Raw genomic sequence first — 18,635 nt, forward strand, 5'->3', positions numbered from 1 at the left:
TTATTAATTGTGTGTGTGTGTGTGTGTGTGTGTGTGTGTGTGTGTGTGTGTGTTTGGATGCAGTACATCTTGGTTTGCTTTAATTTCCTCTTCTGCTCTGCTGGTGATTCATCGATCACCTGTGTCTTGTCTTCTGTTAAGATTTTGCCTACTGCAAATGTAGTTTCTTCTCTAGTTGAAATGGTCTTAAATAAGTTTGAGTTTTGCCTTGTTTGCCTGAAGAATCTGAGGGGCTACAGGATATTTGAAATATTTGAAATGTTTGTGAATCAGTGTCACCAGCCAGAGGTCACACACACAGGGAAGTTAACTCTGGAACCACCATTTTTGTAAAGAAAACTCTAATTTAAGGACCTAGAGTACGGTATCCTTACAGTTGTCAGTTACTTTAGCTTCGACGGCCCAATGACTCGCTCTTTGGTTTCAGAAATACAGCTCTTTTCTAAGTCACACCTCCAAATGAAAACAGGCTAATGCTAAAAATACAATACCTTTGCCAAACCCTTCAATCTAAACATTGTTGAGAAATTTGATACCTGTTGTCCAATGCAAAGTGATACAGTCAAGCTTAGAATAACAGTTATTATACATTGAAACTGAAAATTCAGCCAATGAGTACCATAATCACTCAGGTTTATTAAGATCTGTGTGAAGGAGGAGCAGGCGGCTGCAGCATGCTGACTGGATGTGTTGAGCTTCTCTCTGCATATGCCGGTCCTGATCCAAGCCCCACCTGCTGCTAACCATGCTTACCACAGAAGGAGAGAGAGGGGGAGAGAGACACAGAGACGCACAGAGAGAGGGGAGCGTTTCAGGCTGCGCCGTCACAGCCTGAGAGAGACACACACACACATGCACGGAGAAAGAGGAGTGTTCAAGGCTGCGCCGTCACAGGTTGAGCACTCGCTGGGGAGAGCGTTCGTTCTGTAGTTACTGCCTCAGCGTCACGTTTGCTCCTCTCTCACGCTGAAGCGGCGGTGGAGGTGGTGTAATTAAGGAGGCTCAGTGGAAGAGGAATCACTCGCTTTTCCCGTCTGTCAGTGCTGGAGGTGGATGGAGAGAAAACCCGCTGCCAAGCCGATGGGAATTCCTCTCGGTGCGAACAGGGAACTGTGATTTTTTTTTATTCTTCTGGACTTTGCAAAGTGGAGCATTTCCACCTCTGTCGTTTGTCTTCAATGTGATTAAGAGTGGTCATAAACAGGTGGCAGTTGTGGCTTTTTAAGCCCCTTGGGGGAGTTTTGTGCCCCCCGTTGAGATCCGACAGGATCAGTGGACAAACTACCCACCCTGTCCCAGTGGTGAATCTGGAGACGCCTTCACAGACAGGATCCTGGATCTTCTCATGTGAGCTGCTGGATTCCCATCCCGATCAGGAGACGGAGGGGAGCGTGCAGTCACCAGGCGGCCCCAGAATAAGATGCCAGCCCTCCTCGTTGGCTCAAAGATGAAGTCGGGGCTCCCCAAACCCAAACCGGTGCACAGCGCCCTACCAATACCGCAGACCCACAGCAGACCGCCAGTCCTGGCTCTGCCAGCAGCGCACGTCAAGACCCAGGTGCCATCGGTGGGCCAGCAGGTGTGCTCCAGACCCACGAGAAGCAGCGCAGCAGGTTCAGAGGCTGGCGGAACCACTCAGGTCAGAGTGTAAATCTCTGAAACCCCCCACTTCTCCCGTCTGTGGTGGTTTTACTCTCAAACAGTTTGCTGCTATATTAATATTATCAGTGACAAAATCAAACATCTGAGGTCATTAATGGATATAAATACGCCTTTAACCACCCTTATTTTTCAGAATACAATCAGCAATTTCTTGTGTGTGTTGTTTAACCGAATAGTTTTTTTCTCTTTACTTAAATTAGACCTTTGTTTTTTTCAAATGAATTCCACGGAATTATGCCATCATTACAGTTTCTGTGAGTCAGTTTTGTATAAGAGAGACACAAAAATGCAGAGGTCCTGAAAGTAGCTGGAGCCGGCGGCGTGTCTGCTGTCCAGGAGGGTCATGCAGTGGGATATCAAGGTTGCTGTGTTTGTGAATTATTGGCTTAGCAACCCAGCACAAACGGCTGCACCGGCGAGCTGGATCGCTCCAACGCCATGTAAGGCAGCGAGGGGAAGGAGGTGTCTGTGCGTGTGTGTGTGTGTGTGCGTGCGTGTGTGTGTGTGTGCGTACTGGATGCGTGCACTGTGTATCGGTGAGCCAGCAAGTGCACGCTTGGCAACCTGTCTTGACAGCATGTGTGACTTGGAGTCTGTCAGGCCTCCAGCGTGTCTCCGTCGATGAGAAGGTTTCAAAGGCAGCGCGGCGATTGTCATGTGAGGAGGACGTATGGAAGCAGGTCGCGGGAGGACGGGACGCTCGTCCGGTGCCGTTTGTTTAGTGGCACAATCATGTTTTCTCACTGACCTACTTTCTCTCCTCTTTGCCCTCCTTTCTGTTCTTCTCTCCATCCCTGCAGTGCTGATGAAGCAGCCGTATTCACCCTCAGCTGAGTTAACCCCTGACCCCCCTGCAGCTCTGTGTGTGTGTGTGTGTATGTTGTGTGACTGTAGAGGCTGATTTTATTGTCATTGTGATTTATTGCTCTCTGCCTGTTTGGTCAGAACCAACAAGAGTGTCACAAAAAGATTATGACAATACATTAATAAGAGCAAATGGATGAAACATTTCCACACTGGTAGAAAGATGATCAGATTATATTCAAGTGAGGGATGAAAATGGATGATTTGAAGGACTGAAATCTAATCTGAAGTAAAACAATCTGTGAGTAAGTAGTTTTTAGCTCTTTAGCAGGTCTGTCCCAGTATATCTATCCTCCCTGTTGCAGCGTAATTTGTCCAATTAGTCTAAAATTTAAAAGAAAACCCTCTTTAGTAAACAAATCCGATGACTCCTTGGGACGCTGAGGCACGTTATATAGATGCCGCAGAGCGGACGTGGCTGGGATGCTCGTCATAGCTCCTTTTATCGTCCTCGTTTCTGGACTGCAGGGCTTCGCCCCCGGGACTAACTGCACCAGGGCTGCTGCAGAGGGCTCTGATCCCTCCTCTCGCGTCGCCATCGCCACGGGTCCAACCCACTCTGGATTTAGCGCACACAGATGCCATTGGCTGTCCGCATGAACCCAATCTGGTTTGAGGGCAGAGTGAGATGAGACGAGCCTCTCCAGGGACGCCTGGGGAGGGTTGTTTTAATGGTTTTTTTGTTCTGTGTATTCTCTCTTTTCTTGTGTTGCCACCACTAAGTTCCTTCACGAGAAGAAATAACGAGGTTGTTTCCTTTCAACTACCAGTAATAACCAGGGAAAACCTATTCACCTGAAGCTATCAGTGATCTGTCAGGTTATTGATAGCTGCTCCTGTTATACAGGAAAGAAAATCCATCAGAGGAGAGAGTGATCAATACCAGCACCCAGTGTATCTGCAGAAAGACCTTAGAAAGAATCATGTCCAGATGAGGGAAAGCTGCAGTACTGCGCCTGTTGTCCCCATCTTTATTTACCTTTGACATGTATTGAATCTGGATGAAACGATCCATTATGCAGCACTTCAGGAGGAAGGTGTCATAATCCTGAAACTGTTTGAAAGCCTGGGATGATGCCAAAAACTGTGGGAAATAGGAATTCCTAAAAGTAACTGCTGAAAGCTCCTCAGGCGGGTAGGAGCAGCCCGCATTAGAGGCTGTGCGGAGGATTTGACAGCTCATAACTGTGAATCTGATGGCTTTAAACAAACAGCCAGCTTGATGCCCAGGTGGCACTGAACAAACAAATATGTTGTGTACACCTGGAACACAGACTAATCCATATTAAAGCCGCAGCAGTGTGTGTGTTCTTGTACTTGCTCTATAGTGAGTACCTGCATTCTACTAGCAAAGTGAGGACATTTTGGCTGTTCCGTACAACTTAAAAGGACAGTTTGAGGGTTAAGACTTGGATTGAAGGTTGGGGGGAGGTTTGGGTTAGTGATGGGGTGGGAGGGTTGGTAAGTTGGGATGGTGAGGGCAGGAGGCTGGAGATGCATTATATCCATGAAAATCCTCACAAAGATAGATATACAGGGATGTGTGTTTGTATCAGAAAGAGAGAAGGAGACAATCTGCTGCAATCTGGTGTAAAGGTGCTAGCCTGGAAATGTGTGAATGGAGGATTGAAGGTGTGTGCGTATGTGCATGTGTGGGCGGGAGGGAGGGGGAATGGAGACTGACCTTTAACCCTCCCTGACGCTCTTTGTGCTGTGATTCTATAGCGCCCTCTAGTGGCAGCAGTTTACCTCACCACCAATCCATTACCAAACATGTCCATGTTGCCTGCGTGTGTTTGTTTTAACAGGATCAACTGTTTTCCCCTCCTCTCTTTTTCCTATTTTATATTTTTAATTCTTTGCCATGCTTTTTAACCATTCATCCTGCAACACGCACACAGACACACACAGTACAATGGAGTAAAACAGAGACTTGCTGGTGTGTTGCTGTGATAAGCGCCTGCTATCTTAATAAGTATCTCTGTAGATAAAGGCTCTTGTCAGGCTCTGTGGTTTTATTAGACTCATTATGAATGTTCATTTCAGCCCAGGAGCTGAGTCCAAATCACATAAAAACACAGCAGAACCAGCAATGAGGGTCACAGGCCACCTCAGCTACTATTAACCATTAGCGTTCTTATCACAACTAAACCATAGTCTCCAATTTAGATATGCTGGCCATACAGAGGAGAGGAGATTACTGTGGATATGAGCTCATTAGTTTTATATTACAACCCTGTGATGGCTTCATTAATTCAACTGTTTAGATGTGTAATTGACTGAGATTCTAATTTCCCTCATTTGAATTATTATAATTGAGCGTAATTTCATCAGCGCGCCTGCTCACACACACGTGTGACTTTCCCTTTATTTGTGATTGAGCCAAAGTTAATGAAACGACCTCAAATGGCAAGTGATTGGCTCTGATAGAAATGATGTGAGGTTTTAAGGCATAAAACCATAGTGTACTTCTAGTATCTGTAATATTCAAGGGCTCATTATGATGGGGTTAGTTGCAGTCTCCTTTCCTTTGATCCATCATAGCTGAATATTTTTGACCGGTGGGACGTGTTGCACCAGCAGCGGACGCTCCTATTTTGAAGATCACATCCAGGTCAGGTTAAAGCGTTTAACGCAACGATGCGGAATAGTTCAGAGCTGCATTTGAATTTTGCAAATGTCAGCATCAGCCTTTGAAACCAGTTTGAGTCAGATGTTGCTGGTGTCTCCAGCCCCCCCCCCCCCCCCCCCCCCCCCACTGGATCCTGGGAAGGGCAGTGCTGACTGGCTTTGACATGGAACTGAGAGCGCCAAACCTGCGGGCAAACTGTCCACTCAGAGGTGGGTGGTTTGGGAGGGGGTGTCAGGGGACGTTGTAAAAGAGCTCAAAGGAGGAAGGAGGAAGATGCAGGATGGGCAACAAATTCAATGTTCTGGTAATTGTTTTTGGTTGTTTTAAATGTCTTAAATTGGAAACATTTAGAGAAAACTGAAATCAAGACTTCAGAGATGAGGGAATGTTGCCCAAAAGATCAGTATCAGACAGGAAGTCGCCCGTGTTTCTGTTGATAAGAGCAGCAAGACTCTGACATAAGAGGTCAAAGTGTATTGAGCGCCCCCTGGTGGAAGGCTGCAATTAAGGCGGTGACAGGAGGTGAAAGGTCACCGTTGGCAGCTGAAATTAGATGCCCGGGTGGCTGAAGCTGAAGGTAGCTGTCATGTCCACTCTTCCTGGTTGATCCTACACAGCCTGCAATTATGACCAGTTTATTCAGCTTTAGGAGTTTTTTTTAGATATATTAGCAGGCTCCAGACGTGATTACCTCATCTGTGGCTAATGTGGCTCGATCAGATTCCACTTCCTGTACCTTAGCTTCCTGTGTGAGGTCATGGCTGAGGACATAACCACGTTACCGCTGGGCATCCATCTGTCCTGAGTCAACATCACTCCATTGATCCCCATCCAAGGTGCCCTCCACACTTCAGTTTCACTCTTGCATTAGTTGTCACAGGGAAACACTTTTTTCCAGACAAATGGGTCATTGTGAGTAGCGCCCCCTGGGGAATCGGCCCTGCAGAGGCAGTCCGACTAACACAATCAGCTCCATCTCCGTCTGGACACAGAGGGGAGCCAAGAGGTAGAGGTCAGTTGGGCTGAAGTCAGCCTCCCCTGAGACCCCTGAACAGGGTCAACGAGGACCCAGAGGCAGGTTTGATAAGAACACGACGTCAGCTTATGGTCAGGTTAGGAACCAGCAAATCAAAGTTATTCCTTCATAAAGGAAAACATTAATGGTATACGGCATGTAATACCCATAAATCTGTCACTGATGTAATCACTATGTGACTGTCATATATTAGAAGCACAAATTTATCTCAAAACCATAAAAAGTTCATGTTCAAGAGATATAAAATACTGATTTATGAAGTGCTGCCACCAAACCTGCAATTCGGAAGACATCCTGCAAATATTGGTGCATAATCTAACTGGTGCTGATGAATTTTAGTTTCACACCAACATTAAATTGAGTGATTTGATCACAAAAATTCCACTTTGCTGCAGAGCTCAGGTGTTTCAGAGGATGTGCAAGATTGTGTGGCAGATGGCGCCGGTCCTAATGACCTCATCCACGTCTAATGTGTCTCCGCACCACTCCACTTCCTGTCTGGTGGTAATTATTTTAAACCTTTGTTTAAGCCTTTTTGGGAGATTTTTATAACATCTTAATTTTTTCATTGAAGTGTGTGATGACTTAACTTCATTTTGTTTGATTCTAAAATTATGGGAAAAACTCATTCCATGATGGGCGGGCTAACACTTTTCATTCGCTAGCACTATTTATGCTAAGCTATTTTTAGCATTTCTTCTGTTTTACAGCAATTCTCAGTCAACAAGGAGAACTGGGTGAAGGATTTAATGCCAAATTTTCAGAATATTTAAATGTATTTGCAAATATTAGTCTCCCTGTTCCAAATCAGGTCTGTCTTTGTCATTTATGTGCTCACACATTTTCCCAGATAAGCAGTGAGTAGCTTTAAAATCGGCTCTATTAAACTGCTCATGTCTGCTCTGCTCGGTTATTCCCCAGGATAGTCTGTTTGGCAGGAGCACAAACTGAATTTATTCAGGTTCTGTTATCTCTACTTTGCTTTGGAAGTGGAACTTCTTCCTTCATTTATAACACGGCTGTAAGCTTTTCCTTTTGAAGTTAAATTACATGCTAATAGCCGTGAACCGCACTTCTATCACTGAGGTGGTCCACAGTTTCTTTGTTCCATTAATGTTGAATTTCCAAAAATTCATTAAAATCAATGAGAATAAATGAACATGAAAATGAAGGACTTTATGTTGGACTTGTCATCTGGGTTAATCCTCAGGAAATAACAAACACAAACTAAACTTCTCCGAAAGAAGTCGATTTAAAACAAAAACTCGCTGGCCGTCTTTCTGCCGTGTTCACTGCTGTCCTCTCCCCTTTGTGTGTGTCTCTTTACCCCTAGCATGTCCATATGTCCCACACCCCCGACTCCTTCCCAGAACAGCAGGTTCAGCCCCCCACATCAACTACAACAGCACCCCCCACCACTCCTCCGCAGCTTCCAGAGTTTGGAGGTGGGGATGCCCCAAAACAAAAGCCCCCCCCTCCTGCAGGGTATCCTCTATTGTCCCAGACACACTGCGGTTTATCTGGGACTCTGAAAGGGTTCGTTCTCCCTCCTTTCACCACAGCGGCACTTAATGAGCTTGTTGCAAGTCTGTTTTAAAAGAGTTAAATACAGGCACTAAATGCTGACATATTCTCCTCCGGCGGAGTCGGAATGTTGTTAAATCAGTGTCGCTTTAGAGGCAGTGGGGGACTCGCGTGTGTCTCTTCTGCGTCTCTTCTCTCTTTGGAGGTCACAGTTCCATGTTTCAGCTTGGAAAGCTGATCAGGATTCTTCTTGCAGGAGATGCTGCTGTTTCCACTTTAGTTGTTGGTTTTACTGGACTCGGTGGCTGCGGACACTCAGTAACTGCACACGCAGGCTGTCGTTGAAACAAACTGCAGACCTCAAATCATCAATCATGGGCCCGATATGGGAAAAAAGACAAATGCGGGAAACAGTACGAACCAATCAGGGCTCACTCAAGCGCTCCCGTGAGGGATGTTTCAGGAACGCTGAGAATAGAGAGGCAGCAGAGAACAAGTTAAAGATGCGAAGAACCCGGACAGACGTTTTTTCACGTTCCACGACCGACTGATGTGTCCTAACACAGGAAGTGCTTCCTGTTTTTCTGTTTTATGCTGACTGTGCATATCATGCCCCGCCCCTGCAGCGTGGTGGACATAAACATCAACACTCTGTGCAAACAAAAGTATTTATATATTTTCTATTATAAAATATTTTATTGAGTTACTCGACCTGTTCCGTCTCTCCCAGTGTAATTACACTCGCTATCAGTGTGAAAGAAGGGGGGCAAAATGCATTTTTGACCTGGGATAAATAAATAATAAGACTAAATTAAAAGCAGGAAGGGAGAGTTGTCCTTTACTTGTGTGAAACATCGCAGGTCATCCCCTAATACGGTCCAAACTTGTTAATGTATGTGTGTGAGGTTAATAGGTTAAATAGGTTAGTTTTTTATTGGGGCTGCTGGAAGTGATCAAACGTCCCCCCGCTGTGGGAACTTTCTGTAAATCTTGGGCCCTTCCCAAAAATCAAATTCGCCTTGTAATTTGTGGTCAGCGGTGTGGTGTGCGTACACTCAGGGGGCTGGAAAGCTCTCAAACGGAGGGCATCCTGTGCTGCCGAGCCTCTCTCTCTCACCCACACACACACACGCGCGCGCACACACACACACACACACACACACACTCTCACACATACATGAATGCTTAGGTTATGAACCCGCTGTACACATGCACATAAATACATGCACACAGCTGTTGCAGTGTGATGTGGGAAACCAAAGCTCTCCGTCTCCGGTTGGGAAAAATAAAACTGCTCTTTTTTTAACCGGCAACAGAGGAGACGGTTGGAGTAATAATAAATAGAAAGTGAGGGTTAGTGTTGAGCCCCGCGTGGTTTGGCCTCTCGTCTCTTCCCACTCAACGCTCTGTTATCAGGCCCGTGCTCATGATCTGCCCTCTTTTTTTTTGTCATGTCTCCTCACTTTCTGTCACAGTGGGGGGGTCATTTGGGGGAGGGGACCTGGAAGGGTTAAGATATCTGTCCTTTTCTACTCATTTCTCCCCCTCCATCTGACCGATCCATTGAAAAGCAATAGCACAATGTGTTGCCGAGGGCGAGAGAGGAGGGGAAGAGGGGGGCCTCCTCCTCCTCCACCTCCTGCTCCTCCTCCCTCTCTGGGTGCGTTGGATTTGGCTGGCTCTCAGACCGGCGGCAGAGGCCGAGAGCTCCTCTTGTCTTTCTCCTCCTGGGTTTATTTTTCCCTCCTCAGTGTCCCACAGTGGGTGGAGAGAAGCTGGAGGCTGGACTCTGCCTCCGCCTGCGAGCTTCACAGACCTGCTGGGGTTGGATCAAGCAGCAGCAACTCTGTGGTTTCCTCTGGATCTACTCATTCATGACTTTTTCCTCCAAACCTGCAGCCTTCTGATACTTCTCTGGAGCGTCTGTGCTTGTAGCGGCAGCTCTGCAGGGCTGTTTCTGATGGCTCCCCTCTGACCTTCCTCCCTGTGAGGCAGGTGTCTCTATATGACAAGAAGATGAGTTTGATGCTGTGCCGCTGGGAGCAGAAGAACATCACCATGAAGCTGGTAGGCTGTTTCCTGGTACCTCGGTTCTTCTTTCGTGCTGACAATCTTCTGCGCCCGCAGCTTTTATTGGGTTTGTATGTTTGAATGAAAACGCTGTTCTCCACACACACTCGAGCGCTGATGCCGTGGATCCCAGTTTCATCCTCACCTGATATCAGCTCCACTTTGATGTCTGTGGAAAGTTAAATCAGGCTTAGTGAGGATGTTTTACTCTGTGTGTGGGTTGAGGCATGATTAAGACGGGGACAGTTCCGTGTTCTGCTTTGTTGGGCGCAGTTTGCTGTGGTTTAAGTACAATGAGATGGTAAATATTCAGCAGGGTCTGGGATGCTGTGATAAAACACAGAGGGGGGGGGGGGGTCAGGTGCTGGTTGGTGACGTCTGGCAAACAAATGAGGCAAAGAAAAGCTTCCCGAGCGTTGATGTTGGTGATAAATGTGATAAGACGCAGCTTTATTTAAAGTAATTTTGGGGTAATGAGCATCCTGTTGAGTTAGCGCGCAGCTCAGGTGCCTGGAAATCTGTCTGTCTTTTCTGGCCATTTCTGCCTCTTTCTTCCTGCCTTGGTCCTTATCTGGGTTTGCTGTGAGCCAGTGGAGGAAGAGGAGATGGAAGCACACAGGAGGTTATTACCACAGTCTAGAGATGAGAGGATAAGAAGGCTAGTTTAATTACACCCAGCTAACCTCCACCCAGTGTGACTGACAGGAGGCCAGTGGGCTGCAGGGTCAGTGTGTGTGTCTGTGTGTGTGTGTGTGTGTGTGTATGTGTGTGTGTGTGTTAGAGAGAGAGTACGACAAAGGGATGACAGGAATCCGCACACTTCCAGAAATAACACTGACCTTCCTTTTTTATTAAGAAGTGTGCAGGAGGTCTATAATCCACACTGGCCTTGTGTAGGTCCATTGATTATTTGATTGTCATGGTTCTTATGTCAACATGTGGACTGTGCAGCATAAATCAAAGTGCTCTGTTTGAGGGTTTGATTGTCAAAGGAGAAAATGCAATTTGCTGTGAGCTGGCGATTGTGTTGCCTGGAGAGATACTTGGTTGCATCCTGTCGACACAGCAGGTTTTGGATCGTATATTTAACTTTTTAACCATTCTGACCTTGAAGATTTGTCCAGGAACGACCAAAGCAGAATCCAGGAGCTGCTTTCTGAACTCTGCCTGAAAGATCATTAATTTCTGCATGAATCATGTCACTGCAGGGTGGTGTGTTGATTCATGCAGCACCTATTACCAGTTAAAGCCCTTTTAATGACACTTGAGCAACCATTTGTGCATCAAGCTGTGTGTGTGCATGTGTGTGTGTGTGTGTGTGTGTGTGTGTGTGCCAGCCAGCAGAAACTGAAGGGATTTAAAAGCCTAAATTATTTGGTATTTTTCTGATCGAGGATACGTTTTTACCTGCTTCGTCACGCCTTAAACCTGTGCCCCTCTGCACTGAGGCAGCAGGGAGTATCGGCGTGGCTGCTGTGTTGGGTGTGCACACACACTCTGGGCCCCGGCCTTTGCAGCATGCGGCCGTTGTGGCCTCCATGGTTTGCAAAGCCACGACTTTCATGTGTCAGATGGAGACCAGAGACACGAGGGCTCATTGTCGGAGCAGCGAGTTTCAGCTTTTTGCGGGCTGAAGCCAATTGAGATGCCTGGGGCCCCCACAGACCATCCTGCTGGGGGCAGAGCCGAGGCAGCAGCAGCTCCAGTTGCAGCGCTGATAGAGAGGCGAGGGAAGACGAATGTTTGCTGCTTCCATGTGGTTTCTGCTCAAAGAACACGCAGTTGGTGCTTATAAATACACTCGAGCACCAATTCTGTGCATGACTTATCGTGCTAATCCCTTCAGGCAGCCTGTTGAGGCAGTTTTGAAGGTTTTGGGTTTTAAAAAATAACACATCTCAGTTTACATTTCTGACCGTCCTTGCGTAAAAGGACAGAGTCTTCATGGGCCGCTGGTTGAGTTGAAGGGCAAAAACTTGGGATGTTTTTAAAATGAGATCGGTTGTCTGGGCATAGTAGCTCGCCGCAGGTTCACGATGTAAACTCCTCTTTGAAATGAGAAGTTTGCGGCGTCGTTGGGCTGCTTAGTGGGGAAAAAAGTCCTGTTATTTTTCCTCTAGCAGCGACAAACTCTTGGAAAGTCAAACAGCTGCCGTAAATCACGTTTCTGATGCATTTCTGTTGCTTTTCTCCTCTTTTACAGCTGCTAATAGTTAGAGATAAGTCCTTGATTTACTCACACAAAGAGTTGTCTGTCCTGTTCAAGGACGTTGTGACAAGTTGATTTTCTCGAGGAGCAAACCAAGAAGCTCCGGGAACGGTGATAAAGTCGTGAAAACAGAGGAGAGCTGCAGCCCGATAATGTGGAGTCATGCTGAAGAACCAGGCTGCACCGCTTTGACGACATCTGTGCTGACCAGCCGGGACGCATCAGTCCAGACTGTGGTCGGGCGTTTTGGTCGCTGTGCATCATGTAAAACAGCGCAGCAGCTGGCGGAGCACGCCGCAGTCTTCTGTTGTCTCATCGTAAGGACACTGATGTCCCAGAGGCCATCTGTCCACTGACCTGTCCTGCCCTCACCCGCCCGGGACCTGCTTGAGCTGAGCAGGGGTGCTAAACACACAGGTTAAGTCTGTGTTATCTTAGACTCAGAAACGCACAGTTTGATACCCGATGCATGTGTCTTCCGCATCGATCACCCCCCACCCCCTCTTTTCTGAGTGTATCCATCATTCTCCCAGCAGCCATCTGCCAGCCTGCCCAGACTGGGTCAGAGGGGATGCTCCGCCACATGTCCCCCCCAGTCTGCAGCAGCTTCTTTATCACTGCTGCGCAGCGTTGTCCAGCGCTCGGGGGGTCAGCGTGTGTCGCGCACGGCCGATGACATCAGACCCTGAGAAGAGATCGCTGGGAAAACTGCAGGATTTTTAGCATCGTCTGAAAAAGGAATTCAGGTCAAGAACGACAGTTGACAGTGTGATGAGAACAAGGGATTTGACTCTGCATCAGGCATCCAAAAGATCAATATCCTGTCTGCTTATCACATTTGGCTTTTTTTTTTTCATGCTACTACCAAAACACAGATGTGTGTTTCCATTAGAGGGAAAGTTTCCTCCTTCAAAGGCTGCACTCGCCATGTTAGCACATGAATATGGATCAGGGCAGCTTTCATACGAGAGCATTTATTTGATCTATATCCTGCTTAGGGATGATGCAACATAAGTTTTACCTGAGGACTAAAGGTCTTTCAGGTGGGATCTGACACCTCTTTGTGAGCTGTGTGTGTTGAGACAAGGAAAGATTCCTTTAGTTCTTTTAATTCAATCGTCTGTTGTCTTCACATTACTGTCTATAGTATGTCTGGACGCCCCTTATAAGATGCAGCTAAGTGCAACTTTAATGTAGGACTTTATTGGTTTTGCATTAAAAGAGTTTTGCGGGTGAAATGCTGAGGCCGCGTGTGACCGACCACCTGGGTGGAGGAATATTTGGTTTCGCTTTCACACAGGGTCCTGCCATATCCTCTTATATTGACACAGTCTCCCCCAGACACGTTCTGCCTGTGGAGGAGATGTAGGGGAGCGTGACGGAACTGTCTGGGCATTAACAGATGCTCTGAGATGGAAACACAACTGAACATACAGTACCGGGCCTGCATCCATTAACGCCCTAAAAATTAAAATGTTTTAACAACAAGTTTGGGCTTCTCTGAGCCCGTCGGTACCTGCAGCTGCTCTCTCTGCTTCACATCCATAAATGCAACAATTAAGATGAAAGTGATTCAAACTGACAGTAAGACACAGCGCTGAAAGATAGAAACGTCTCATCAACTGTCCCGGTTGAAGAGGAGGGAACTAACTCAGAGTGGGTGACTCAGGGTGGGAGGGAGGGAGATCAGTGGGGTAACATGTCATGTTACAGTCAGACGCTTAAACAGTGCTGCTCCAGAGCTGTCAGGGGGACAGTCATCAAACCACCGGCCTATATTTACCCCCCGCCGCTCCACTCCATCTTCACATCAGAGTGCCCTCGTCTTTTGCTCTTTCAGAAGTTTGCGGACCGGTCCCACATCATGCCCAAGTGTGGCGGCCTTAAGGTGCCGGTCAGGAGCCTCAGCCGCTTCTCCTGCAGCAGCTACAAAGTGGTAAGACATTGATGGTGGTGTTAGGAGTAGTTCTGTGGTGATTAGAAAAGTACCTCTAGTGCTTCTAGTCAGCCCTCCAGGAACATCCCAGGTAGAATTTAGCTGTCTAACAGTGGTCGCTGAGAGTCCATCATCTTAACCACCTCTTAGCTCCATGTTGGCAAGGTTGATTTGCCTCGAAAGAGGTGTTATCGGCGCACGTTCAGAAGCAGATCCCATGAAAGCTTCTCGTGAGAGATAGCACTTTACAGCAGCTTAGCTCCTGCTGGTTTCTCTTTCTAGTCCTTGTTCATGTTGGGCGATTACTTCATAATGGCAGGATAACTGCAGCACTTTTTTAGGGGGCTTACTGAACCCTGAAGGTAATAAGGCTAATAGGCCTGAAGCTATCAACAAAATTGCTTCTTGGATGTACTGTATATGTGAGTATTGCTGGTGGTGAGAACTGGTGGTTTTTACATATTTGAACTTCAAAAGAAAACCAGCCATCTTCACCAGGGATTTAAAATAAATCTGTATCTGGACCGGTGATCTGGAGGAGGAGAAATGCATCAGATCCATATCTACTCATGGTTTGAGTTCTGCAGGGTTCAAGATGCAGAACCTGACAGATGTGTGTGAAAATGTAACATAATACAAGTCTGAGATTATGGGACATAACTGTGAATATCTTTGCTGCATTTCACTCTACAAGATGGGATTTGACACAAAGAAAAAAGTTAATTATGTTTTCGAACTACAGATCCTCTTTGATTGACAACAGCAGGTGCAATTTAATCACCAAGTCATTTATCCAGATACAGATGTTGAAAGAAGACTAACGAGACTATCCGATTCTAATCATAGTCTGGCACTGATATTTTGAGCTTGTGGTTGTTACTGCAACTTTTACTGATCCTTGTCTTATGATAATGACAGTGAACCCAAAATTCCACATTTCATAAATGAAAAGATGCAGAAAATAAGAGCAGATTAAAGAGGAAGGTGATCCAGTAAATACAGAGAAATGACTTTTGCTCAGCTTCGGACTGCACCTGCTGCTCACTCACCCAAACTTATTTTTACTCCAGAAAGTCCGGTTCAGTTCAGGGGCAGCACCCAGCATGTTGCCCCATCTGACCCGGCGCTGTATGATGGTCTCTGTTCATCACGCGCTTCTGTGACTCAGCAGACGAGCGCAGGAGGAAAACTGGATGAGAGGCTGAGTTGTTTGCGTGAAAGGAGAAAAAAGACACAGCTGTGTGAACGAGTGACTCATCTTCACTTATCACAAGCTTTGAGGAACTGACTGGCTTTAATAGGCTGTTACTGTGTGGGCACACATGTGTGTTCAAACATGCTTTGAAGTCATCGTCAGGTCTTTTCTGGCTTTGTTTTTTACAAGTCTAAGTTCAGCCTTTGTGAAATATAAACTGTGGCCCCATCGTCTCCTTTGGAGTTTTACCCCTTTTCTCATGGTGTGACTTTGAAATTGATTACTGATTCTATCTATATATCATGCTTCCATTTATTCCATCCAAGTGTCCACTGGAGACCTCTCTGCTGGACGCCAACACAGATTTGTAGCAAAGTCTACTTTCGTATCATGTTGCCATGTTGACCTGAGTTGTCTAATGTTGTGGCTACAGTGTTCAGGGTCAATATTAAACCTGCACAAGTTTCCAGATTTAATTTCTACTGCTGACTAATTGCCAAAGCTCAAGGTCAATGGGGTCAACAGGTCACGTACGACATGTTCAGAGCGAATGAGGCGGTGTCGTGTTGCCTTCTCTGGTGACAGGAATGTCCGTGACACTGGTTCCAGTTTACAACTCCCAAAAAAAGACACCCTGTCAATCCTGTGGGAAGGGATTTTCCCCTGGTTGTGACTATAGTAGATCAGTTTGGATGACAGTGACCTCTCAGTGTGTCTTTGTAAGTGTGGCTCCACGGGCAAAACCATGGAGGGGAAAACTTGGTGTTAGAGGTGTTGGTTTCTAAATAGTTTTTCTTCCCGACAACAAACCTTACAGTCCTCAGTAGTTGACCCGACACTGTAATTGCCCCAATTGTGGGGTCCCATGAGATGATGATCTCATGCTTTACACTTTCACTCCATGAATTCAACTGGAGGTGTGATATTATCAACCTCTCAGTCATTTATGAATTTGAATGTTCATTAAAATATTTGTTCTTGTGCAGAAGCTCCTGTTGCTGCAGCGACAGATCATTTCAGTCTGATGGATTTGTAGTAACTATTAAGGCAGCAGAGATCTTTAAAGCCCATGTTGTTCATTAAAATGTGACTGAAATCAATGACCAATATATATTTTAGCAATTAAAGTTAATATGTTAATTTAGGCTTTAACCAGTAGAGGGCGCAATATGCCCTAAAAAAAACGAGGCTTTAAAAAGTTTATTGGTTGATGAGATGCTGTTGCTATGTGCTTATGCACAACACTGAAGCTATGATATCCAGGATGTTGGTGCATCATGTGCTGGTGCTGATGTTTGCAGCCTGAGTGTGGACAAGTAGATGTTAGTTGTGCCTCTGCCTCTGTGTACGTCAGCAATAACTGCTGTTAGCTAGCTGAAGTTTGTAATATAAATGTGAACACAGTCATTTTTGTTGGATTATTTTCCACCTCCTCCAAAATCACCAGTAATCTTGTTTGTTTACTACATAAATGACTCATTTTACAGTTCTGACAAAACTACAAACTACTACAAAACCTTTTATTGGACTTTGAAAGTGTTGCAGTCTCAAGATACCATTATTTTGGCATTAAACACCAAAACTGCTGTATCCAAAAGTGTTCTTTTTTACATTAAGGCTAAAGACACCAGAGATATTGGATGTGTTTGATTTCCAGAACTTTAAAACTAACTACCGTAACCTTTTGTTCCCTCTCCCCGCCCCTCTGTTGACCCTCGGATGTTTGACCTTCTTTTTGTCGTCCCAGCCCCAGTATCTGACATCTACCCATTTCACCTCCATTTTAATAACGCTCCAAAAACCCTCAATTTACCTGCCCCAAACTACTTCAAAGAAAGCTTACAGATGCACAAAAGCCTCTCAGTGCTGCACTTCCTTTTCTCTCTGTCCAGCTGAGAGTGTGAATGGAAAGGATAAAGACTAATCCTGCAGCTCGGAGGCTTTTTTTTTTTTTTTTTTGAAAGCTCTGCCTCACTCAAGAGTCTTTTAACTGTGCGTTTGTGTTTGGGTATGCAGCCTCAGCGGTTTAAAATGTCACTCAGAGGCTCTTTGTGTTTAATATGTGGCCGTGTACTCTTGTAAACCTTTTGCATCTGAGCTTGTGCGTAAAGATCGGTGGACGTGCGCGCGTTTGAAGTGCACACACCTGCTGGAAGTTCTGAGAACAATGATTCATCCCACAAGCTGGTCCTAAATCTGTTTATTGTGCAAACACAAAGAGACGGGGGTCACCGCGGTGTCATACACCTTGCCGTGCGTATTGTGTCTCCATGCTCAAGAATGTTACCAAAAATACTCGTTTCTTAGTCTGTTGCCGACTTCGTTGGTCTCTTCTTTGGGTCTATTTGGTGTGATGTCATCATTAACCCTTCAGCTTCCCGCCTGTGCAGATTAGACAGTTCGAATGGGAGCGATCTGGAAAGTATTTTTGCCTGGAAAAGGTGCGTGTAACATGTCTGTATAGGTCCTGATCTTTGTCTGGGTTCCAGGACACTAAAGATGTCACTGCTCGGACACATCGACCGTCTTTCCTGCCGTCTTCGCTCTGACACGGCAGTTTGTGAGGGACGTCTTTATTTAGCCGAGCTGTCTCACGTTTCTGATCTGACACCGTTAAACAGACTGCGCTGTAGATCCAGACAGTTCTTTTCCAACTCTTAAAAATAACTTTGTCTTTATCGTTTTCTCCTCAACCATTTCGGTGCCTTTTTTTAGCCCACCCAAAATAGAAACTCTCTTGATCCGAGGGAGTGAACAGAGAGTTTGGCCACTAATTACGATGGCAGCTATTCAGATTATTCAGATGCTTGCTCTGCTCCCCCCTCTCGTCTGCCCCACCGGGCAGAGAAGGGTCTTTTCTATCCCTAGAGAGTGATGTCAGCGCGGCCCATTGAAAACAGCCGCCCTGCGTTCTGAGATGAATGCCCCGGCTGAGCACAATGGCCCCAATTTGAATACCATGCGGATCTATGCCAGATCGGAGCCCCAACAAAAGACAGAGGACTCCTCCGCTCCCATTCAGCCATCCTCTTATTTTATTAGTTGTAAATTTGCCACATTCATTCACACCTTTTGTGGTTTTTTGAGTGTTTATAGAGTTTGAAACGCGTGGATGACCCTTCCGGGGGTCACCCCCGTTTGGATTTGGGTTTTTTTGCCCGTTTGTGACTGAAACGTCGTGTTTGCGTCTGGCTGCAGATCTACACGGACTGGGCCAACCACTACCTTGCCAAGTCAGGACACAAGCGCCTGATCAAGGACCTACAAACCGACGTCACGGACGGAGTGCTGCTGGCCGAAATCATCCAGGTCGTCGGTAAGGAAACCCTTCACACACATCCGAGGTCAGCATGGTTGTTTTCTACGTGAATCACACCACTGGATACTTAATAACCTTTAACCACTTTATGGCAACTTTTTGCATAATTATCAAATAACAAGAGCTTCTTGTTTCTAGAACTGCTGCAAAATGAAACTCTATTATCTGATATAATTATGTAAGGTTCA

The 18,635-nt window shown here is 46.1% G+C and overlaps 1 protein-coding gene across 6 annotated transcripts in view; it reads left to right on the forward strand.

Annotated features, from left to right (window-relative positions):
- The first annotated feature begins 870 nt into the window (after positions 1-870).
- Positions 871-18,635, forward strand: part of nav2a (neuron navigator 2a) — a 70,556-nt gene continuing 52,791 nt past the window's right edge. For 3 of the 6 annotated variants that reach the window (XM_057012516.1, XM_057012537.1, XM_057012554.1), the window contains exons 1-2: positions 873-1,639; positions 18,327-18,444. In XM_057012516.1, the coding sequence (XP_056868496.1) occupies positions 1,421-1,639; positions 18,327-18,444 (337 nt within the window). In that variant the 5' untranslated portion in view covers positions 873-1,420. Of the gene's footprint in view, positions 1,640-18,326; positions 18,445-18,635 lie in introns of all 6 variants that reach the window. The other 3 variants (XM_057012506.1, XM_057012527.1, XM_057012564.1) reach the window with 3 other exon arrangements.

This window comes from Takifugu flavidus, chromosome 2 (assembly GCF_003711565.1).
Source record: "Takifugu flavidus isolate HTHZ2018 chromosome 2, ASM371156v2, whole genome shotgun sequence".
In the NCBI taxonomy this organism is placed as follows: domain Eukaryota; kingdom Metazoa; phylum Chordata; class Actinopteri; order Tetraodontiformes; family Tetraodontidae; genus Takifugu; species Takifugu flavidus.